This window comes from Somniosus microcephalus, unplaced genomic scaffold (genome assembly GCF_052327205.1).
Source record: "Somniosus microcephalus isolate GS21.2 unplaced genomic scaffold, FLI_Smic_1.0 scaffold4, whole genome shotgun sequence".
Lineage (NCBI taxonomy): Eukaryota > Metazoa > Chordata > Chondrichthyes > Squaliformes > Somniosidae > Somniosus > Somniosus microcephalus.
Genome location: NW_028225191.1, coordinates 287,205 through 311,907, shown reverse-complemented (window position 1 = coordinate 311,907; position 24,703 = coordinate 287,205). Strand labels below are relative to the sequence as shown.

The 24,703-nt window shown below is 50.0% G+C and overlaps 1 protein-coding gene and 1 pseudogene across 1 annotated transcript; both read right to left on the bottom strand.

Moving 5' to 3' along the window:
* Positions 1 to 300: 300 nt before the first annotated feature.
* On the bottom strand, positions 301 to 15,447 carry LOC147084021 (uncharacterized). The gene is made up of 2 exons (XM_085979936.1): positions 15,428 to 15,447; positions 301 to 1,369 (listed from the first exon to the last, which is right to left on the bottom strand). The coding sequence occupies exons 1-2, from the start codon at positions 15,445 to 15,447 to the stop codon at positions 325 to 327; spliced, it is 1,065 nt and encodes a 354-aa protein (XP_085836062.1). The 3' UTR covers positions 301 to 324.
* A 6,681-nt stretch (positions 15,448 to 22,128) lies between these two features.
* LOC147084020 (ferritin heavy chain pseudogene) lies at positions 22,129 to 23,166 on the bottom strand (annotated as a pseudogene).
* Positions 23,167 to 24,703: the final 1,537 nt, after the last annotated feature.

Here is a 24,703-nt window from a genome sequence, read left to right as displayed (position 1 = left end):
AAGGTAAGCATGCAGGTGCAGCAGGCGGTTAAGGCGGCAAATAGTGTGGCACCTCTGACAGAGCAGCTCTCCCTCAGTACTGCCCTGGAGTGTCAGCCTAGATTATGTGCTCAAGTCTCCAGAGTGGGACTCAAACCCACGACCTTCTGACTCTAGAGGTGAGAGTGTCACCCACTGAGCCGAGGCTGACCCCTCTTAAACTCCAGCCGAGTTACTGGGGTTATCAGCATCTTCAAATGGTCCCACCGCCCCCGACCCTGTAATTGCCATTATTAACACAGAATAGTCCTTCATGTGATTAACAGCAGAATGGAACCAGTGCGCTCAGGTGTGAACTCGCTGGTGTCTCAGCAGGTGAGATGAACTGGTGAATCCCTTTTCACACACTGAGCAGGGGAACGGCCTCTTCCCAGTGTGGGTGAACTGGTGATTCCGAAGACTGGGTGAGTGCGTAAACCTCTTCCCACAGTGAGAGCAGCTGAATGGCCTCTCCCCGGTGTGGATGCGTTGATGCTTCTTCAGGTCCTTGGAGCATTTGAAACTCTTGTCGCAGTCGGAACATTTAAACGGCCTCTCGTCAGTGTGAACCAGCTGGTGTTCCCGCAGATAGGCGAGACGAGTGAATCTTTTCCCGCACTCAGAGCAGGAGAATGGCTTCTCGTCAGTGTGACCCAGCTGGTGTTCCCGCAGAGTGGAGGGACGAGCGAATCCTTTCCCGCACTCGGAGCAGGTGAACGGCATATCGTCAGTGTGAACCAGCTGGTGTATCAGCAGGGCAGAGGAGAGAGTGAATCCCTTCCCACACACGAAGCAGGTGAACGGCCTCTCCCCGGTGTGAACTCGCTGGTGCAGTATCAGGTCACTGGATCTTCTGAAGCCCTTCTCGCAGTCAGAGCACTGAAAAGGTCTCTCATCGGTGTGAATACTCTCGTGTATCAACAGGTTGCAAGACTGGTTAAACCTCTTCTCACAGTGAGAGCAGGCGAACGGCTTATCCCCGGTGTCAACTCGCCGGTGTCTCAGCAGGGCGGATTGTTGAGTGAATCCCTTCCCGCACTCGGAGAAGGTGAACAGCCTCTCCCCGGTGTGAACTTGCTGGTGTGTCTGCAGATGGAATGAATGATTGAATCCCTTCCCACACACGGAGCAGGTGAACGGCCTCTCCCCGGTGTGAACTCGCTGGTGTGCCCGCAGGGAGCCTGAATGAGTGAATCCCTTCCCACACACGGAGCAGGTGAACGGCCATTTCACGGAGTGACTGCGTTGATGAGTCTCCAGCTCCAAAAGGCAACTGAATCCCTTCCCGCATTCCTGACATTTGCACAGACTCTCCTCGCTTTGGTTACACTTGTGCCTCCCCAGGCTGCACCTTTGGTTGAATCCACGTCCACACACAAGACACGTGTGCAGTTTGCCCGCATTCTGATTGCTGCTTTCCGCTTACATATGTCGATGATATTCAGGTCCTATGATTCTATAACATCAGCTTCTCTCTGCTCACTAGCACTGGGAGAACAGGGAATAATCTTTAAATCCAGCCTAGTTATTGGGGGCTCTTAACATTAACAAGCCCCAATTGCCTGAATTAACATGGTTCAGCCCTGGATGTGATTAAAGGCATCGGAAACAGTGGAATCGACCCACCGCAGTCACACTGTGGACACGCTGGTGTGACAGCGGGTGGGATACACCAGGGAATCCCTTTCCACACACTGAGGTTGACTCAATGATCCGGAGTCCCAGGGTTTCGGATACCAGATAATCAAGCTCAAAAGAACACAAATTGTCTCTCCAGACTTTATTAAGAGCGCTGCCTAACACAGATCGGGTGATAATTCCCTCAATCTGGAGAATAGAAGTACAGTGGATTCACGCGCGATCTTCTCGAGTCTGTTCCAACTGACAACGGCTTAAGTGGCCTGTTCTTATACACAAGCTTGGTTACCGCTCAGGAAATGGGATTGTTTGGACCCGTCTGTTGACCGCCTCCTGAACTCCTGCTAATTCAGGGAATTTAGTCCATCTGTGACCAGACTATAACCACAAGCCTGTCCGGTTATCACACCTATACGGTCCGCGAGGTTATTATTCGATTCACACCCAGACGTTGTGCCTTTACTTGTCTGGCACTTCATCCCATAACACGGGTACAGGGGCTCAGTAATGTTTCATTCATCAGAAAAAGACAAAGTACAACAACATACTGGTCAGCTTAACAGAATCTCATCATATTTATGGGGCTATAAATATAAAAGTCACCAATAAATCCAGGAGGGAATTCAGGAGAAACTTCTTTACCCAGAGAGTGATGAGAATGTGGAACTCACTACCACAAGGAGTAGTTGAGGTGAACGACATATATGTATTTAAGGAGAAGCTAGATAAACATAGGAGGATATGTCGGAGGAGGCTCGTGTGGAGCATAAACCCCGGCATGGACCAGTTGGGCCGAATGGCCTGTTTCTGTGCTGTACATTCAATGTAATAACATGAACAGTCCACCGGCGCGCTCGAGGCCTTCCGCGACCGGTGGGTACCGGAGGGACTGGCGTGCATCATCACCACCGAAAATAGAATTTTAATTTCATTTAAGTTTCCTTTAAACTTTTTTTTGTTATGTTACAGGTTTTATTGGTTGAGATGGTTGACTTTTAATAGGCAATTGCCTGTGATAAGGAGAAAAACAAAAATAACATTAACAGTCAAATCAAGGGAATCATCAGCACAGCAGATTGAAAGATTAAACAATCGTACAAGAATTTATAAAACATTCATCCATTACACGTTCATGTCACCCCAGCTGTCTACATGGCCCTGCACCACAGAACAGTGTGAACTCGCTGGTGTCTCAGCAGGTCATTGGCGCGTTTAAAGCTCTTCCCACAGTCAGAACATGTAAACGCTCTCTCATCAGTGTGAACAAGCTGGTGTGCCAGCAGTTTGGTGGACTGCAAGAATCCCTTCCCACACACAGAGCAGGGAAATGGCTTCTCCCCAGTGTGAACAAGCTGGTGTGTGGTCAGAGCCCTGGATCTTTTAAAGCTCTTCCCACAGTCAGAACATGTAAACACTCTCTCATCAGTGTGAACAAGCTGGTGTCTCAGCAAGTTGGATGAATTAGAGAATCGCTTCCCACACACAGAGCAGGGAAATGGCCTCTCCCCAGTGTGAACAAGCTGGTGTGTGGTCAGAGCCCCGGATCTTTTAAAGCTCTTCCCACAGTCAGAACATGTAAACACTCTCTCATCAGTGTGAACAAGCTGGTGTATCAGCAAGTTAGATGAATCAATGAATCCCTTCCCACACACAGAGCAGGGAAATGGCCTCTCCCCGGTGTGAACTTGCTGGTGTTTGGTCAGAACCCTGGAGCTTTTAAAACTCTTCCCACAGTCAGAACATGTAAACGGTCTCTCATCAGTGTGGACAAGCTGGTGTTCCTTCAGATCCCTGGGGCATTTAAAGCTCTTCCCACAGTCAGAACATTTAAAGGCTCTCTCATCAGTGTGAACAAGCTGGTGTATCAGCAGGGTAGATGAATCAGTGAATTCCTTCCCACACATAGAGCAGGGAAATGGCCTCTCCCAGGTGTGGACAAGCTGGTGTCTGGTCAGAACCCTGGAGCTTTTAAAACTCTTCCCACAGTTGGAACATGTAAACGGTCTTTCATCAGTGTGGACAAGCTGGTGTTCCTTCAGATCCCTGGAGAATTTGAAGCTCTTCCCACAGTCGGAACATTGAAACCGTCTCTCATCAGTGTGAACAAGCTGGTGTCTCAGCAGGTGGGATGTGCAAGTGAATCCCTTCCCACACACGGAGCAGGTGAACGGACTGTCCCCAGGGTGACTGTGCGGATGAACTTCTGATGTAGACGGGGAACTGAATCCCTTCCCGCTGTCCCCACCTTTACCCGGTTTCTCCCCGGTGTGACGGTGCACGTGTCTCGCCAGGTCAGGCGATCGGCTGAATCCGAGTCCACACATGGAACACGTGTGCGGTTTGTCTGCGCTGCGATCGCTGCTCTCTCCTTCCATGTGCAAAGGCCGATGATATTCAGGTCCTGATGAATCCAGCGACTCTGTCAGATCCTGACGTGATGTTTGGTCTGAGCTTCCTGTCTGTAAATGCTCCACTTCGAAAACCCTGTAAAGGGAGTGTAGAAAGGGGTAAGAGGGAGAATGTTGTCTCATGTCCCCCTTTCCCAGCCCAGGGGCAGTGAAGCTGATTTTCAGGCCCCAGCTGCTGCACAGGTTGGTTGAAAGGATCAACAGTAATGGCGGCTGCAATCCCCACAAGCCCCCGCGCTCCAGAAAGCGCTCTGGCCGCCGCGCTGAGTTGTGGCTGACCCCGCGCATGCGCCCCATGGCCCCGCCCTCCCCTGCTCCACAGGCGCCCGGCCTGCACCGCGCATGCTCAGCACACACCCTGGGCCCCTGTCAATCATCCTCCCCCGCGCCTGTGCGCTGGGCCCCTGAGCTCCAGGCTGCCGCGCGGGGCTTTCTTTGTAAAGTCGGTGTTGGTGAAGAGCCACGATCAGTGAGGGAAACATAGAAACATAGAAGATAGGAGCAGGAGTAGGTCATTCGGCCCCTCGAGCCTGCTCCACCATTCAATGCAATCATGGCTGATCATCCAAATTCAGTACCCTGTCCCTGCCTTCTCCCCATATCCCTTGATCCCTTCAGCCTTAAGAAATATATCCAACTCCTTCTTGAATATATTTAATGAATTGGCCTCCACTGCCTTCTGTGGTAGAGAATTCCACAGGTTCACCACTCTCTGGGTGAAGAAATTCCTCCTCATCTCTGTCCTAAATGGCTTACCCCTTATCCTTAGACTATGACCCCTGGTTCTGGACTCCCCGACCATCGGGAACATCCTTCCTGCATCTAGTCTGTCCAGTCCTGTCAGAATTTTATAAGTTTCAATGAGATCCCCTCTCATTCTTCTAAACTCCAGCAAGTACAAGCCAAATCGACCCAATCTCTCCTCATACATCATTCCTGCCATCCCAAGTATCAGCCTGGTGAATCTTCGCTGCACTCCTTTCATGGCAAGAACATCCTTCCTCAGATAAGGCGAACAAAACTGCACACAATATTCAAGATGTGGTCTCACCAAGGCCCTGTACAACTGCAGCAAGACATCCTTGTTCCTGTACTCAAACCCTCTCGCTACGAAGGCCAACATACCATTTGCCTTCTGAACCGCCTGCTGCACCTGCATGCTTACCTTCAGCGACTGGTGCACAAGGACACCCAGGTCTCTTTGCACTTCCCCTTCTCCCAATCTATTGCCATTCAGATAATAATCTGCCTTCCTGTTTTTGACACCAAAGTGGATAACCTCGCATTTATCCACGTTATATTGCATCTGCCATGCATCTGCCCAATCACCTAACCTATCCAATTCATACTGGAGTTTCTCGGCATCCTCCTCGCAGCACACATGCCCACCCAGCTTTGTGTCGTCTGCAAACTTGGAGATATTACATCTAGTTCCCTCGTCCAGATCATTAATATATATTGTGAACAGCTGGGGTCCAAGGACCGATCCCTGCGGTAACACACTAGTCACTGCCTGCCACTCGGAAAAAGACCTGTTTATTCCAACTCTTGGCTTTCTGTCTGCCAACCAGTTCTCTATCCAAGTCAATACCTTGCCCCCAATCCCATGTGCCTTAACTTTACACACTGTCGAATACCATGTTAACCTCATTGCCCTCATCAACCCTCTCTGTTACCTCATCAAAAACCTCAATCAGAATCAGAGCGTCCGGGCCCGGTGGACGTGTGGCCAGAGCCCCGGCACCAGAAAACCCAGGGTGCAGCGCCTCCCCCATCCGAGCCGCCGCTTCCCGGTTTCTTCAGCCTGTTCCACCGAGTCTGACTCGGGACAAAGGACAGGAGCCAGGCTCCCAGAATGGCCCACGGCCCCGGGGAGCATGCACACTCTCAGCGGGGAAATCAGCGCGTTGGATAGAGCGGTGTCTGGGGCGCGGGGAATTGTGAGTGCTGCGGCCGCCATTAGTCAGTGGCTGTCGGGAAGAGTTTTATTGCAGGTGACGGAAGTCGGTCCCTTGCCTCCTGTGTAGGTCTTTTTGTTGCAGCAGTTTGAGCTGGAGTGGAGATGGAGGAGAAGCTGCTGGGTTTTCGATGGAATCTGGAACAGTACCCATGGATTGGAGGGTAGCTAATGTTACCCCACTATTCAAAAAACGTGGTAGAGAGAAAACGGGGAATTACAGACCGGTAAGCCTGACATCGGTAGTGGGGAAATGCTAGAGTCCATTATAAAAGATGTAATAGCAGAGCACTTGGAAAACAGTGACAGGATCAGACAAATTCAACATGGATTTACAAAAGGTAAATCGTGCTTGACTAATCTACTGGAATTTTTTGAGGATGTAACTAGTAAAATAGATAAGGGCGAACCAGTGGATGTGGTGTATTTGGACTTTCAGAAGGCTTTCGATAAGGTCCCACATAAGAGATTAGCGTGTAAAGTTAAGGCACATGGGATTGGGGGCAAGGTATTGACTTGGATAGAGAACTGGTTGGCAGATAGAAAGCAAATAGTTGGAATAAACGGCTCTTTTTCCGAGTGGCAGGCAGTGATTAGTGGGGTACCACAGGGATCGGTCCTTGGACCCCAGCTATTCACAATATATATTAATGATCTAGACAAGGGAACTAGATGTAATATCTCCAAATTTGCAGACGACCCAAAGCTGGGTGGGCGTGTGTGCTGTGAGGAGGATGCCGAGAAACTACAGGATGATTTGGACAGGTTGGATGATTGGGCAGAAGCATGGCAGATGCAATATAATGTGGATAAATGCAGGGTTATTCACTTTGGTGTCAAAAACAGGAAGGCAGATTATTATCTGAATGGCAATAGATTGGGAGAAGGGGAAGTGCAACGAGACCTGGGTGTCCTTGTGCACCAGTCGCTGAAGGTAAGCATGCAGCTGCAGCAGGCTGTTAAGAAGGCAAATGGTATGTTGGCCTTCATAGCGACAGGGTTTGAGTACAGGAACAAGGATGTCTTGCTGCAGTTGTGCAGGGCCTTGGTGAGACCACATCTTGAGTATTGTGTGTAGTTTTGGTCGCCTTATCTGAGGAAGGATGTTCTTGCCATGGAAGGAGTCCAGCCAAGATTCACCAGGCTGATACCTGGGATGGCAGGAATGACGTATGAGGAGAGATTGGGTCGATTGGGCTTGTACTCGCTGGAGTTTAGAAGAATGAGACGGAATCTGATTGAAACTTATAAAATTCTGGCAGGGCTGGACACACTAGATGCAGGGAGGATGTTCCTGATGGTCGGGGAATCCAGAACCAGGGGTCACAGTCTAAGGATAAGGGGTAGGCCTCTTAGGACAGAAATGAGGAGGAATTTCTTCACCCAGAGAGTGGTGAACCTGTGGAATTCTCTACCACAGAAGACAGTGTAGGCCAATTCATTAAATATATTCAAGAAGGAGTTGGATATATTTCTTAAGGCTAAAGAGATCAAGGGGTATGGGGAGAAAGCAGGGACCAGGTACTGAACTTGGATGATCAGCCATGATCGCATTGAATGACAGAGCAGGCTCGAGGCGCCAAATGACCTACTCCTGCTCCTATCGTCTATGTTTCTATCTCTTATGCGGGACCTTATCGAAAGCCTTTTGAAAGTCCAAATACACCACATCCACTGGTTCTCCCTTATCTATTTTACCAGTTACATCCTCAAAAAATTCCAGTAGATTAGTCAAGCATGATTTACCTTTTGTAAATCCATGTTGACTTTGTCCGACCCGATCACTGTTTTCCAAGTGCTCTGCTATTACGTCTTTTATAATGGACTCTAGCATTTTCCCCACTACCGATGTCAGGCTTACCAGTCTGTAATTCCCCGTTTTCTCTCTACCACATTTTTTGAACAGTGGGGTAACATTAGCTACCCGCCAATCCATGGGAACTGTTCCAGAGTCTATCGAATTTTGGAAGATGACCAGCAATGCATCTACTATTTCTAGGGCCACTTCCTCGAGTACCCTAGGATGTAGATTATCTTCTATGTTTCTATGTATTCAATCTTTCCTTGTAGCTGAAATTCTCTAGTCCTGGCAACAACCTCATAAATCTCCCGTCTCGAGCAGTCACATCTTTTCTGCAATGGGGCGAGCAGAACTGCACGCAGCACTAGCCGGTGGCCTAACTGGTGTTTTGTACAGTTCAAGCAGAACCTCCCTGCTCTTACATGATACAGAGAGAGGCACTGCCCCTTTAAATACCTGGGGGGCACCCACAGAATCTCCACAGTGCAGATAGAGGCCATTTTGGCCCATCGAGCCTGCACTGACACATATCCCACCCGATCCCCGTAACCCCTACACCAACACATATCCCACCCTATCCCTGTAACCCCACGTATTTAATCCCCCTAACACTAAGGGTCAATTTATCATAGCCAATCAACCTAACCCGCACATCTTTGGACTGTGGGAGGAAACCGGAGCACCCGGAGGAAACCCACGCAAACACGGGGAGAATGTACAAACTCCACACAGACAGTCGCCTGAGGCCAGATTCGAACCCGGGTCTCTGGCGCTGTGAGGCAACAGTGCTAACCACTATACCACCATTCCCCTTTAAATGGCCAAGCAATTGTTTTTGTTGAAAAGGGGCCGCAGTCCCCTTTGACTCACCCCCCCGTCACCCACCACAAATACTCACAAGAGAGAGAGAGAGGAGGAAGAATGCTGGTCTTTGTCCCTTTAAAAGTGGCTGCCCACCAAAATGTTCACAGCACCAGGGCTCTTTGTTCTGGATAAAAATTAAAGAGAGAAAAGGTTCACTTGTTTTTAACTGAATGCACTTGATGAATAGCCTTGCAATAAAGGTAATGCAAAGGAATAAACACTCACAAGCTGGGTTTTTTCCACCCCGTCCTCCCCTTCCCTTTAACAGCTCCTGCAGACAATGAAAGCAGGAAAGCGGCCTGCAGCCCACCGAGGTCCCGCCCCTCTCCCGCGCCGCCATTGGTTGGAGGTCCGTCAGCCCGCCCGGTCCTCCCAGCGTTTTCCGTGCTCCTGATTGGCGGGCGCCTCGCGTCAATCACACCCCCTCCGATTACGCGCTGACGCCAGCACGCAACTCCCAGGGGTCGGTTGGATCGGCGCACGCCACCGCAAGGTAAAAAAAAGACGCCCGACACAAATGAGGAAAAACAAGAATAATAATAATCGCACTTTAGAGGGGAGGAGGTTGGGGAATTAATGAGTGTTTTCAATTTGTTTTGGAAAAAAACATTTTTGAAAAGCTTCTCAACGGTGCGAGGCTGCCAGTGCGCCTGCGCGGGGCCTCCGGGGAGCAGACGGAATCAGCGGCCGGGGTAAAGTCATCTGTTGGGGAATCGATTTAAATCGAGGTGAGGGGGGAGCGGAGAGCGAGATTATAAAGTAAAAGACGAGAAAACCCAAACCTGAGAGTCGGGCGGGCGGGACCTCCGCGGACGCCGAACGGAGCGGATTGATCCGCGCGGGGTGGCGGTGTGAGCCGGAGCAATGTGATTCTGACTGACGGGAGCACTGACCAATAGGAAGAGGGCTGAGGTGGGAGGACTGAACTGGGCAGCCTGGTCCTCCAACCAATGGCGGCGCGGCAAGGGGGCGGGGCCTCCTCTCCAGCTCAGGTGCGCTGGGGCCGATTGTGACGCGCTGTCCCCAGGTGAGAGCAGCTCAGTCAGCACAGAGCTGGGGCTGGAATCTGGGAGAGGGGCCGCAGGCAGCGGGCCTGGCAAAGGGGCACAAGCTTCACAATACAAGCTTCTTTCAAATGCACAATTGTTTCCTACACACAGCCTTGGTCACTCTGCAAAAAAAACTGTTTAACAATTCATCATAACTCCCCTGCTTTAGGAGAGGCGTAGAGTGCAAAAGCAAGGAAGTTATGATGAAACTGTGAAAGACTGGAGTCAGCTGTGGCTCAGTGGATAGCAGAGTCAGAAGGTTGTGGGTTCAAATCCCGCTCCAGGGACTTGAGTATATAAAGCGAGGCTGACACTCCAGTGCGGTGCTGAGGGAACGCCGCACTGTCGGAGGGGCAGTACTGAGGGAGCGCCGCACTGTCGGAGGGGCAGTACTGAGGGAGAGCCGCATTGTCGGAGGGGCAGTACTGCGGGAGCGCCGCACTGTCGGAGGGACAGTGCTGCGGGAGAGCCGCATTGTCGGAGGGGCAGTAATGAAGGAGCGCTGCAGTGTTGGAGGTGCCGTCCTACGGATGAGACGTTAAACCGAGGCCCCTGTCTGCTCCCTCAGGTGGATGTAAAAGATCCCATGGTGCTATTTCGAAGAAGTTATCCCCGGTGTTTTGAGCCCAATATTTATCCCTCAATCAACATGACGAAAAAACATTAGAGTCATAGAGTCATAGAGTTTTACAGCACAGAAAGAGGCCCTTCGGCCCATCGTGTCTGCGCCGCCCATCCATCCCTGTCCAGTCTAATCCCATTTTCCAGCATTTGGTCCATAGCCTTGTATGCAATGGCATTTCAAGTGCTCATCCAAATGCTTCTTGAATGTTGTGAGGGTTCCTGCCTCTACCACCCTTTTAGGCATTGAGTTCCACATTCCAACCACCCTCTGGGTGAAAAAGTTCCTCCTCAAATCCCCTCTAAATCTCCTGCCCCTTACCCTGAATCTATGCCCCCTTGTTATTGATCCCCTTATAAGGGGAAAAGTTCCTCTTTGTCTACCCTATCTATGCCCCTCATCATTTTGTACACCTCAATCAGGTCCCCCCTCAGCCTTCTTTGCTCCAAGGAAAACAACCCCAGCCTGTTTAGTCTTTCTTCATAGCTGAGGCGCTCCATCCCAGGTAACATCCTGGTGAATCTTCTCTGCACCCTCTCCAAAGCAATCACATCCTTCCTATAGTGAGGCGACCAGAACTGCACACAGTACTCCAGCTGTGGCCTCACCAGCGTTTTGTACAGCTCCATCATAACCTCCCTGCTCTTATATTCTATGCCTCGGCTAATGAAGGCAAGTATCCCATATGCCTTTTTAACCACCTTATCTACTTGTTCCGCTGCCTTCAGAGATCTATGTACATGTACACCGAGGTCCCTCTGACCCTCTGTACTTCCTAGGGTCCTACCGCTCATTGTGTATTCCCTTGCCTTATTTGTCCGTCCAAAATGCATCACCTCGCACTTTTCAGGGTTAAATTCCATTTGCCACTTTTCCGCCCATCTGACCAACCCGTCTATATCGTCCTGTAGCCTGAAGTTTTCCTCCTTGCAATTTACCACCCCACCAATTTTCGTGTCATCTGCAAACTTACTGATCATCCCTTTTACATTCTCATCCAAATCATTTATGTAGATCACAAACAACAAGAGACCCAGCACCGATCCCTGAGGTACCCCACTGGACACAGGCTTCCAGTCACAAAAGCAACCTTCGACCATCACCCTCTGCCTCCTGCCACTCAGCCAGTTTAGGATCCAACGCGCCAAGGCACCCTGGATCCCATGGGCTCTTACCTTCTTGACCAGTCTCCTATGCGGGACTTTGTCAAAAGCTTTACTGAAGTCCATGTAAACCACATCCACAGCATTTCCCTCATCCACCTCCCTAGTCACCCCCTTGAAAAATTCAATCAGATTTGTCAGACATGATTTACCCTTGACAAAGCCATGCTGACTATCCCCGATTAATCCTTGCCTCTCCAAGTGGAGACTAATTTTGTCCCTCAGAATTTTTTCCAATAATTTCCCTACCACAGATGTTAGGCTCACTGGCCTGTAATTCCCTGGTTTATCCCTGCTACCCTTCTTGTATAATGGTACTACGTTAGCTGTTCTCCAGTCCTCTGGTACATCCCCTGTGGCCAGAGAGGTTCTGAAAATTTGTGTCAGAGCCCCTGCAATCTCCTCCTTTGCCTCCCACAGCAGCCTGGGATACATCTCGTCCGGGCCTGGGGATTTATCCACTTTTTGGCCTGCTAAAACCGCTAGCACCTCCTCCCTCTCGATGCTAATATGTTCAAGTATGTCACAATCCCCTTGCCCAATTTCTATGTCTGCATCATCTTTCTCCATAGTGAACACAGATGCAAAAAATTCATTTAAAACCCCGCCTACATCATCTGGTTCTACACACAGATTGCCACTTTGGTCCCTAATGGGCCCTACCCTTTCCCTGGTTATCCTCTTGCCCTTAATATACTTATAAAACATCTTAGGATTTTCCTTTATTTTGCTCGCCAGTGTTATTTCATGGCCCCTCCTCACCTTCCTAATTTCTTTTTTAAGTATGCCCCTGCACTTTTTATACTCCTTTAGGGCTTCTTCCGTCTTTAGTCTTTTGTAACTGCCAAAAGCCCCCCTTTTATTTCTAATGCATTTTTGTATCTCCCTTGTCATCCAAGGTTCCCTTTGCTTGTTGGTCCCACCCTTGACCTTTACAGGAACATGTTGGCGCTGTACTCTCTCTATTTCCCTTCTGAAAGTCTCCCACTGTTTTGATGTGGATTTTCCTATAAGTAGCTGCTCCCAGTCCACTTTGGCCAGATCCTGCCTTATCATATTAAAATCGGCCTTCCCCCAATTTAGAACCCTTATTTCCGGGCCGTCTTTGTCTTTTTCCATGACCACCTTAAATTTCACCGAATTATGGTCACTGTCGCCAAAATGCTCTCCTACTGATACTTCCACCACTTGCCCGGCTACATTCCCCAGAATTAGGTCCAGTATCGCCCCCTCTCTTGTAGGACTTTCTACATGTTGGCTCAAAAAGCTCTCCTGGATGCACTTTAAGAATTCTGCACCCTCTAAGCCTTTCACACTCTGACTATCCCAATTTATATTGGGGAAGTTGAAATCCCCCACTATTATTACCCTATTATTTTCACACTTCTCTGAGATTTGCCAACATATCTGTTCCTCTATCTCCCCCTGACTGTTTGGGGGCCTATAGTACACTCCCAGCAAAGTGCTTGCCCCCTTTTTGTTTTTAAGTTCTACCCATATGGCCTCATTTGAGGAACCCGCTAATATATCATCCCTCCTTACAGCAGTAATTGACTCTTTAATTAATATTGCAACACCCCCTCCCCTTTTACACCCCCCTCTGTCTCGCCTGAAGATTCTATACCCCGGAATATTGAGCTGCCAGTCCTGACCCTCCCTCAACCATGTCTCCGTGATGGCAACAATATCGTACTCCCATGTGTTCAACAACAACTTCAGTTCATCCACCTTATTTGCAAGACTCCTTGCATTAAAATAAATACCTTCCAGCCCTGCCATATTCCCTTTTGCCTTCACATATTTGCTCTGCCTTCCCAGCTGACTTGTTTTTTCCTCTGTATTTGGCTGTAAATCACCCCCTACTATAGCTCCACTCTGTACCCCATCCCCCTGCCAAGTTAGTTTAAAACCCCCCCAGCAGTGCTAGCAAACCTCCCCGCAAGGATATTGGTTCCCCTCTGGTTCAGGTGTAAACCGTCCGACTTGTACAAGTCCCACCTTTCCCAGAAGCAGACCCAGTGATCCAGGAAACTAAAGCCCTCCCTCCTGCACCATCCCTTTAGCCACGCATTCATCTGTTCTATCTTCCTATTCCTATACTCACTAGCACGTGGCACCGGGAGTAATCCAGAGATTACAACCTTTGAGGTCCTGCTCTTTAATCCTTCACCTAGCTCCCTAAATTCTTGCTGCAGGACCTCATCCCTCTTTTTACCTATGTCGTTGGTACCAATGTGGACCACGACCTCTGGCTGTTCACCCTCCCCCTCCAGAATGCCCTGCAGCCGCTCAGGCATTATCTGGTCATTATCACATTGCTCTTTGTGGGAGCTTGCTGTGCGCAAATTGGCTGCCACGTTTCCCACATTACAACAGTGAATACATTTCAAAAGTACTTCATTGGCTGTAATGCGCTTTGGGACGTCCGGTGGTCGTGAAAGGCAGTTAAAAAGGCAAATGGTATGCTGGCCTTCATTACAAGAGGATTTGAGTATAGGAGTAAAGAAGTCTTACTCCAATTATATCTTCTTCTTTCTGCTTAGGCAGTCCATCGGAACCGAGGATGACTTGCTTCCACATTAAAAATGAGTTCTCAGGCGTGAGGGTAAACCGGGAGAGCTTCTTCTCCCCGAGACGGAACCTCTGATATAAAGGGTCGACTGGATCCATGTTTATCTGTAATTTAAACAGAGGTCTGGTCGTCTTCCGAGCTCTTTCCCCTAGAGGAGAGGGTAGATGGGGGTCTTTAGTGTTAAATGGTTTCACCTGGGTCCATTGCTTCCATCACATACCCATCGGTTCCTGTAGACAAACACACGTATCACTTGTCATTAATACAGTACATGGCCCCATCCAACGGGCCCCATTCCCTTTCTTCCGATAACTTGCGTCATTACTTGTTGACCTATTCTGGGCAACTCGTCTGGTTTAAGTCCAGCATTCTGCCTTTCTAGATCTTTCATCTGTTGTTGGTTCCTTACTTCTTTATTTAGTGCTTGTACCTCCTGATTTAGTTGTACTAAGTATCGCCTTAATCTATCTTGCACTGGTCCTGGTCTTAAATACATATTTTGGTTCTGTCTTCACAAAGGAGGACACAAATAACCTCCCAGAGATGTCGGGGGAACATAGGGTCTGATGAAAGGGAGGAACTGAATGAAATTAGTATCTGTAGGGAAATGGTGTTAGGGAAATTGAAGGGATTGAAGGCTGATAAATCCCCAGGGCCTGATAATCTACATCCTAGGGTACTTAAGGAAGTGGCCCTAGAAATAGTAGATGCATTGCTGGTCATCTTCCAAAATTCGATAGACTCTAGAACAGTACCCATGGATTGGCAGGTAGCTAATGTTACCCCACTATTCAAAAAAGGTGGTAGAGAGAAAACAGGGAATTACAGACCGGTAAGCCTGACATCGGTAGTGGGGAAAATGCTAGAGTCCATTATAAAGGATGTAATAGCAGAGCACTTGGAAAAAAGTGACTGGATCGGACAAAGTCAACATGGAGGGTCCCTAAACTTACATAGAAACATAGAAAATAGGAGCAGGAGTAGGCCATTTGGCCCCTCGAGCCTGCTCCGCCATTCAATGTTCAAGTTTCTGGAGTGGGACTTGAACCCACAACTTTGTGCCTCAGAGGCGAGAGAGCTACCCACTGAGTCACTGGCTGACACTAAAGAACAAGCAGTTCTGACGAAAGGTCATCAACCTGAAACGTTAACTCTGTTTCTCTCTCCACAGATGCTGCCTGACCTGCTGAGTATTTCCAGCATTTTCTGTTTTTATTAAAGAAACGAGGGAGTGATTGCTGACAGGAGGAATGTTGGGTCGTCCTGCACATGCGCACCTCCCTGGCGGCTGAGGCAAAACACCGACTCGCCCCCACCTGAGCCGCTCATGCGTACCAGATGTTGCGGCTCCTCATGCGCGCCCGATGCTCCAACCGCGGGGTTTTGTGTGCTGAGCATGCGCGTTGCGGACCGATCAGGACGGGCGATTGTGGAGCAGGAGGGAGAGCGTGGGGGCCATGAGCACATGTGCAGGACTCAGAGTCAACAGAGCGCTTTCTGGAGCATTGGGGCTTGTGGGTATTACAGCCGCCATTACTGCTGATCCTTTCAAACAACCTGTGCAGCAACTGGGGCCTGAAAATCAGCTTCACTGCCCCTAGGGTCAGAAAGGGGAAAATTAAACAACAGTTTGCCTCTGATCCTTTTCTGATCTCAATTTACAGGGTTATAGAAGTGGAGCAGTTACAGGCGGGAAGCTCAGACCAAACATCATGTCAAGATCTGACAGAGTCGCTCGATTCATCAGGACCTGAATATCATCGGCCTTTGCACATGGAAGGAGAAAGCAGCGATCGCAGCGATGACAAACCGCACACTTGTTCGGTGCGTGGACGAGGATTCAGCCGATCGCCTGACCTGGCGAGACACATACACCGTCACACCAGGGAGAAACCGGGTAAAGGTGGGGATGGTGGGAAGGGATTCAGTTCCCCGTCTATGTTGGAAGTTCAATGGTGCAGTCTCACCAGGGACAGTCCGTTCACCTGCTCCGTGTTTGGAAAGGGATTTGTTTGTTCATCCCACCTGCAAACACACCAGCGAGTTCACACTGATGAGAGACCATTTCAGTGTTCTGACTGTGGGAAGAGCTTTAAAAGCCCCAGGGAACTGAAGGAACACCAGCTTGTTCACACTGATGAGAGACCATTTCAGTGTTCTGACTGTGGGAAGAGCTTTAAAAGCACTGGGGATCTGAAGCGGCACCAGCTTGTTCACACTGATGAGAGACCATTTCAATGTTCTGACTGTGGGAAGAGCTTTAAAAGCCCCAGGGAACTGAAGGAACACCAGCTTGTTCACACTGATGAGAGACCATTTCAGTGTTCTGACTGTGGGAAGAGCTTTAAAAGCACTGGGGATCTGAAGCGACACCAGCTTGTTCACACTGATGAGAGACCATTTCAATGCTCTGACTGTGGGAAGAGCTTTAAAAGCGCCAGGGAACTGAAGCAACACCAACTTGTCCACACTGATGAGAGACCATTTCAGTGTCCTAGCTGTGGGAAGAGCTTTAAAATCCCCCGGGAGCTCAAGCTACACCAGCTTGTTCACACTGATGAGAGGCCGTTTAAATGTTCTGACTGTGGGAAGAGTTTTAAAAGCTCCGGGAGTCTGAAGGGACACCAGCTTGTTCACACTGACGAGAGACCATTCACCTGCTCCGAATGTGGGAAGGGATTCACTCAGTCATTCAACCTCCTGTCACACCAGCGAGTTCACACTGGGGAGAGCCCGTTCACCTGCTCCATGTGTGGGAAGGGATTCACTCATTCATCCAACCCCCTGTCACACCAGCGAGTTCACACTGGGGAGTGACCGTTCACCTGCTCCATGTGTGGGAAGGGATTCACTCATTCATCCACCATGCAGAAACACCAGCTTGTTCACACTGACGAGAGACCCTTTAAATGTTCTGACTGTGGGAAGAGTTTTAAAAGCTCCGGGGAGCTCAAGCGACACCGGCTCCTCCACACTGGAGAGAGGCCATTCACCTGCTCCGTGTGTGGGAAGGGATTCACTCTGTCATCCACCCTCCTGTCACACCAGCTTGCTCACACTGACGAGAGACCCTTTAAATGTTCTGACTGTGGGAAGAGCTTTAAATGCTCCCGGGAGCTGAAGGAACACCAGCGAGTTCACACTGACGAGAGACCGTTTCAGTGTTCTGACTGTGGGAAGAGCTTTAAAAGCTCCGGGGATCTGAAGGAACACCAGCGAGTTCACACTGACGAGAGACCGTTTCAGTGTTCTGACTGTGGGAAGAGCTTTAAAAGCTCCGGGGATCTTAAGGAACACCAGCGAGTTCACACTGACGAGAGACCCTTTAAATGTTCTGACTGTGGGAAGAGCTTTAAAAGCTCTACGAGCCTTAAGAGACACCAGCGTGTTCTCCCAAAGTGCATCACTTCACACTTATCCTCATTTAATTTCATCTGCCTTGTGTCTGCTCATTTCACAGTCTGTCTCTGTCCTTCTGAAGTCTGCTACGACTATGCTCACTATTTACTAAGTTGCCAAGTTTTGTATCATCTGTAAATTTCAAACTTGTTCACCTATACCCAAGTCCAGGTCAGTTATATATAACAAGAAAAGCAATGGTCCTAATCCCGACCCCTGGGGGAACCCACTGCATACTTCCCTCCAGTCAGAAAAACATCCCTCAGCACTGCTCACTGTCTCCTATCCCTCAGCCAATTATATACCCAAATTACCATCAGCCCTTTAATACCATGTGCTTCTCTTTTCCGAGTAGGTCTCTTGTGTGGTACTTTATCAAATGGCTTTTGAAAGTCCATAAGAACATAAGAAATAAGAGCAGGAGTCGGCCATACGGCCCCTCGAGCCTGCTCCGCCATTCAATAAGGTCATGGCTGATCATCAACCTCAACTCCACTTTCCTGCCTGATCTCCATATCCCTTGATTCCCCTAGAGTCCAACAATCTATCGATCTCAGCCTTGAATATACTCAAAGACTCAGCATTCACAGCCCTCTGGGGCAGAGAATTCCAAAGATTCACAACCCTCTGAGTGAAGAAATTCCTCCTCATCTCGGTCTTAAATGGCCGACCCCTTATCCTGAGACTATGCCCCCTAGTTCTAGACACTCCAGCCAGGGGAAACAACCTCTCAGCATCTACCCTGTCAATCCCCCTCAGAATCTTGTATGTTTCAATGAGATCACCTCTCATTCTTCTAAACTCCAGAGAGTATCGGCCCATTCTACACAATCTCTCATCATAGGACAGCCCTCTCATCCCAGGAATCAATCCAGTGAACCTTCATTGCACCGCCTCCAAGGCAAGTATATCCTTCCTTAGATAAGGAGACCAAAACTGTGCCCAGTACTCCAGGTGTGGTCTCACCAAGGCCCTGTACAGTTGGAGCAAGACTTCCTTACTCTTATACTCCAACCCCCTTGCAATAAAGGCCAACATGTCATTTGCCTTCTTTATTACTTGCTGTACCTGCATGCTAGCTTTCTGTGTCTCTTGCACGAGGACACCCAAATCTCTCTGAACACCAACATTGGAAAGTTTCTCACCATTTAAAAAATATTCTGTTTTTCTATCCTTCCTACCAAAGTGAATAACCTCACATTTCCCCACATTATACTCCATCTGCCACCTTACTGCCCACTCACTGAGTCTATCTATATCCCTTTACAGACTCTTTGTGTTCTCCTCACAGCTTACTGTCCCACCTAGCTTTGTATCATCAGCAAACTTGGATACATGACACTCGGTCCCTTCATCTAGGTCATTAATATAGATTGTAAATAGCTGAGGCCCCAACACTGATCCACGCGGCACCCCACTAGTTACAGTCTGCCAACCTGAAAATTACCCATTTATCCCTACTCTTTGTTTTCTGCCTGTTAACCAATCCTCTATCCATGTTACTATATTACCCCCAACCCCGTGAGCCCTAATCTTGTGTAATAATCTTTTATGTGGCACCTTGTCGAATGCCCTTTGGAAATCCAAATATACTACATCCACTGGTTCCCCTTTATCTACCCTGCTAGTTACATCCTCAGATAACTAATAAATTTGTCAAACACGATTTCCCTTTCATAAAACCATGTTTACTCAGCCTACCCATGTTATGATTTTCTAAGTGCCCTGATACAACTTCCGTAACAATGGATTCCAGCATTTTCCCAATGACTGATGTCAGGCTAACTGGCCTGTCGTTCCCTGTTTTTTTTCTCTCCCTCCTTTCTTGAATAGCAGTGTTACATTTGCGATCTTCCAATCCGCTGGGACCGTTCTAGAACCTCGGGAATCTTGGAAGATCAAAACCAATGCATCCACTATCTCTTCAGCCACCTCTTTTAGAACCCGAGGATGTCGGCCGTCAGGTCCAGGGGATTTGTCGGCTTTTAGTCCCATTAGTTTCTCTAGTACTTTACATTAAGTTCCTCACCCTCATTAAACACTCAGTTCCCCACCATCTTTGGTTTGCTTTTGTGTCTTCTACTGTGAAGACAGATACAAAATATTTGTTTTATCGTTTCTGCCATTTCCTTATTCCCCATAATAATTTCTCCTGTCTCTACCTCTAAGGGACCAACGTTGTCAGCTGTGGCTCAGTGGGCAGCTCACTCGCCTCTGAGTCAAAGGGTGGTGGGTTCAAGTCCCACTCCAGAGACTCGAGCACATAAAGCTAGGCTGACCCTCCAGTGCAGTGCTGAGGGAGTGCGGCACTGTCGGAGGGGCTGTCTTTTGGATGAGCCGTTAAACCGAGGCCCCGTCTGCTCTCTCGGGTGGATGTAAAAGATCCCATGGCAGTATTTTGAAGAAGAGCAGGGGAGTTATCCCCGTTGTCCTGGCCAATATTTATCCCTCAACCAACATAACAAAACCGATTATCTGGTCATTATCACATTGCTGTTTGTGGGAGCTTGCTGTGTGAAAATTGGCTGCTGCACTTCCCACATTACAACAGTGACTACACTTCAAAAGGTAAAGCGCTTTGAGACGTCCAGTGGTCATGAATGGCGCTATAGAAATGCAAGTCTTTCTTTACTTTTGCTACTCTCTTCCTTTTTGATGCTTTTGATTTAATGATTAAACATTTAAGAAATTATTGCAGTGACAAAGGCTGTCCGTGAAACTGGAGGAAATTTGTCTTTAAATAATCTTTAAAAAATGTTTTTTAATGTAAAATTGAACATTTTATTGACAGTGAATGACATTTACAGAGCTCAGGTCTCAGCTCTTTGTACAAAGTCACAAGCCCTCATGCCTACAAGGCAGGGGTCCCAGTCTCTACAAGCTTCTTGGTCATCTTCACTTGTTCATCCGGATAATGGGTCTCCAGGAATTCACACAGATGAGGGTCAGCGCTCCCAGTGGAGGGTTTGTGCAGATCCAGCAGACTCTGGTTGACATTCTTCTCCATCTGCAGGGCTCTCTGCATCGCCGAGCGGAGCCTCTCGCTCTCCCGGCCGAACAAGTGGACTGTAATGAAACTTAAAAACTTAAATTAATTTTTGAAACTTATCAAATTAAATTAAATTCACCCTGGCCAGGGTGACAATGCACTCCAGTCCCCGCAGCGCCCACCGGTCTCGGAAGGTCTCAAGTGTGCCGGCAGACACCGCGTGCTCCATCTCCAGGGCCACCCGGGCGTGAACATGGCCGCGGAAGAGAGGCAGGCAATCGGGCCGAACGACCCCCTCGACCGCCCGCTGCCTGGACCTGTTTATGGCCACTTTCACCAGGCCCAGGAGCAGTCCTATGAGGAGGTCCTCCGCCCTTCCCGCTTCCCTCCGCACCGGGTGACCAAAGATCAGGAGCGTGGGACTGAAGTGCAGCCAAAAATCGAGGAGCAGCCCCTTCAAATAGTGAAAGAGGGGCTGCAACCTCTCACATTCCACATAAATATGGAACACGGACTCCTCCAGGCCGCAGAAATAGCAAGCGGCCTGGGAGTCCGTGAACTTATCCAAAATCTTATTGCATGGGACTGCTCCATGCAACACCCTCCAGGCCAAGTCCCCAATAGATAAAGGGAGGACTCCCGCACAGAGAGCCCTCCATTGGGGACCTCTGCCTCTGCTGGACGGCAAGATGGCATGCCAAGGTGTGTCCGGACAGCAGGCGAAGATGACAAAGTGGAGAGTGTGCAGGAGCAGCCCGTACAGGAAACCCCTCCGCGCAGAACTAAACATCACGGAGGGCATTTCCCTGAGATGGCTCAAGTTGAGAGGCGCCGGTTCCCGAGAGGGGTTTTGGGGCCGTGCGCTGATGAGGAATTCCGTCTGAACGGGGGTCAGTTCGGACGGGATCACCCCATGTGCTTGAGCCTCCTCGATACACCTAGTGGAGTTGGGGCCCAGTGCCACTTTCAGCATCTCGATGGCTTTGAACGCGAGCTGGGTGTTGGCCCAGGACAGACGCTGTGCCAGCTCCTCTGGCGCCATCCAGCCCACTCCTCCGCCATCGAGCAGGTCCCCGACTCTGGTTACCTTGCCAGGCACAGCCCTGCCCTCCGCCAGCCACCCGAACCCATGATCATGGAGGTGTGGATTCCTGAACAGCGGCTCCCGAAGGAGAGCCGCCACTCCTGACTGGGGCGAACTCCGCCTGGAGGCGATGCTGTTCCAGACCCATAGCAGTTCCTGGTAAAAGACAGGCAGCTCCCGCAGGTAGGCACGCGTACGGCCCAATTCCACAAACAGGAGCTGCGTGTCATAATTGAGGCCGTGCAGCTGGCGGAAGAAATACGTCACCAGCGCACACCATCTCGGAGGATTCTCCATGTACAGGTATCTCTGCAGCGTCTGAAGATGGAAAGTCGCCGCCCGGGTGCGAAGGCACACCAGTGCCTGACCGCCCTCCCTAAGCGGAAGACTCAGAACCGTGACAGAGACCCAGTGCTTCCTTTTGTCCCCGAAGAAGTCGATGAGCTTCTTCTGCATCTTGGCCACAAACGCAGGGGGAGCGACCAGGTCCGGACCAGATGCTGAGACAAGTGTAATGCAGTAGAGGGCGCTCTTCTGAGTTTGGGGCTCAGGCATTTTTTTAAATTAATATTGAACAATTTATTTACAGTTAATGACATTACAGAGCCCAGGTCTCAGCTCTTTGTACAAAGTCACAAGCCATCATTCCCTACAAGGCAGGGGTCTCACACACAATTATATAAACATGAGTACTAAACACAATAAGCTTGATCCAAGTAGTCACTTTAATCGCTCTCTCCCAGAGTGAGTTTGTCAAACAGGTCCTCTCCCAGGCCATTCTCAGGGGGTTCCCAGTCTCTTCAAGTTGGTGATGTGATCTCCAAGCTTCTTGATCATCTTCGCCTGTTTATCCAAATAGTGGGTCTCCAGGAAGTCACACAAGTGAGCGTCGGCGCTCCCAGTGGAGAGTTTGTGCAGATCCAGCAGACTCTGGTCGACATTCTTCTCCATCTGCAGAGCTCTCGGCATCGCCTCCAGACCATTGCTCCACTCATCCTGCTCTGGTTTCTTGATGGCCGCCAAGATGATTCGGCCTCCGTGCCGATTCTGGAACTTCCTCAGTTTCTCAGCGTGCTCCTGTTCCTCGTGTGACTGCTCCTCGAAGAACTCGGCAAAGTGACGCAGGGCAACGTCATCCCGGCCAAAGGAGAAGGACTGTCGATTTTTCAAATGGCTCTCCCTCCTTCCAAACACATGTTGTTGGTTTCTCTTTGTCTCCCCTCTCACTCTCCTGCAATGGAGGCCATTTGGAGAGGCAGTGATGGCTTCCCTCTGGTCTTTCCACAGAATCCCCACAGTGCAGATAGAGGCCATTTCGGCCCATCGAGCCTGCACCGACACATATCCCACCCTATCCCCGTAACTCCACGTATTTAATCCCCTAACACTAAGGGTCAATTTATCATAGCCAAATCAACCTAACCCGCACATCTTTGGACTGTAGGAGGAAACCGAAGCACCCAGAGGAAACCCACGCAGACACAGGGAGAATGTGCAAACTCCACACAGACAGTCACCCGAGGCCAGATTTGAACCCGGGTCCCTGGCACTGTGAGGCAACAGTGCTAACCACTATGCCACCGTGCCCCCCTGGTCTTTCTCTCTCTTCTCTCTCTCTTGGCACCTCAGTAGCAGCAACGGTAGTGGTGGTCTCCACTCTGCCCTCTGTCTCTCTGGCTCCTCCTCTTCCTCCTGGTCACAGAGAGCGACCAATCCTCTCCTCCCCTCCCCTTGCTGAGACGGCTCGAGGCAGTTGTTCCTCTTTTGACTGGCTGATTAACAAATCAACTGTAACTTAAGAAAACATCAAACAAAACTAACAAGTCAAATCAAGACACTAATATAATATCAAATCAAGATATTGTTGGCCGGGGTGATGATGCACTCCAGTCCCCGTGGTGCCCACCCGTTGCGGAAGGCCTCTTTGTGTGCCAGCAGACACTGCGAGCTCCATCTCCAGGGCCACCCGGGCGCGAACATAGCCGCAGAAGAGAGGCAGGCAATCGGGCCGAATGACCCCCTCGACCACCCGCTGCCTGGACCTCTTAATGACGATTTTCACCAGGCCCAGGAGCAGCCCCACGAGGAGGTCCATCAACCTGCCCGCTCCCCTCCGCACCGGGTGACCAACTGGTACCACAACATGACAGCCACCAGCTGGTTTATGACCAGCGCTCAACCTCTGTAGGACAACACTCGGAGCAGTCCTGTCCAGCATCCTAGGTGAGCTGTGACTTTGGCCTCCAGCTCTTGCCAGTTCGCCGGCCAGGCATCCTCGGCGGGGCTGAGGTAGACTCCCAAGTAGAGGAGGTGCGTTGTGCTCCAGGCGAAGGGCCTGAACTCCTCCGGCAGGGAGTCCACCCACCACTGACCCACCTGGAGCCCGGAGCATTTCTCCCAGTTGATCCTGGTGGAGGATGCGTCCGAGTAAATCTGCTGGCATTCTCACATCCTCCGCAAGTCGACGGGATCCATAACCATGAGGAGCACGTCATCGGCGTAAGCCGAGAGGACGACCTCCAAGCCCGGCCCTTGCAGAGCCAGTCCCGTCAACCTCTTCCGCAAGAGGCGCAGGAAAGGCTCCACGCAGACGGCGTATAACTGACCGGACATGGAGCATCCCTGACGCACCCCCATCCCGAAGCGAAGGGGCGCCGTCAAAGGCCCGTTAACTTTAATCAGACACTCCGCGGTGGCGTACAGAAGATGGATCCGGGTGGCAAAATGCGTCCCGAACCCAAATGCACGCAGAGTCCTGAAGAGATACTCGTGATCCACCCTGTCGAATGCCTCCTCCTGATCCAGGGAAAGGAAGGCGACTGACAGACCAGCCCTCTGGGAATGGTGGACCAGGTCTCGGGCCAGATGCTGAGACAAGTGGAATACAGCAGAGGGCGCTCTTCTGAGTTTGGGGCTCAGGCCTGTTAGTGGAGCAGTGCAGAGGGAACTTTACTCTGCACTGGGCTTTACTCCCTCAGCACTGCACTGGAGGGGCAGCACAGAGTTTTAGACTCGAGTCTCTGGAGTGGGACTTCAACCCACAACCTTCTGACTCTTTGCGTGGGTTTCCTCCGGGTGCTCCGGTTTCCTCCCACAGTCCAAAGATGTGCGGGTTAGGTTGATTGGCCATGATAAAAAT

Coding starts and splice junctions, on each gene's coding strand:
- LOC147084021 (XM_085979936.1), bottom strand. CDS start 15,447: ATGAGGAGCCGCAACATCTG. Junction 1,370..15,427: donor ATGAGGAGCCGCAACATCTG/GTACGCATGAGC, acceptor ATTCAACCAAAG/GTGCAGCCTGGGGAGGCACA.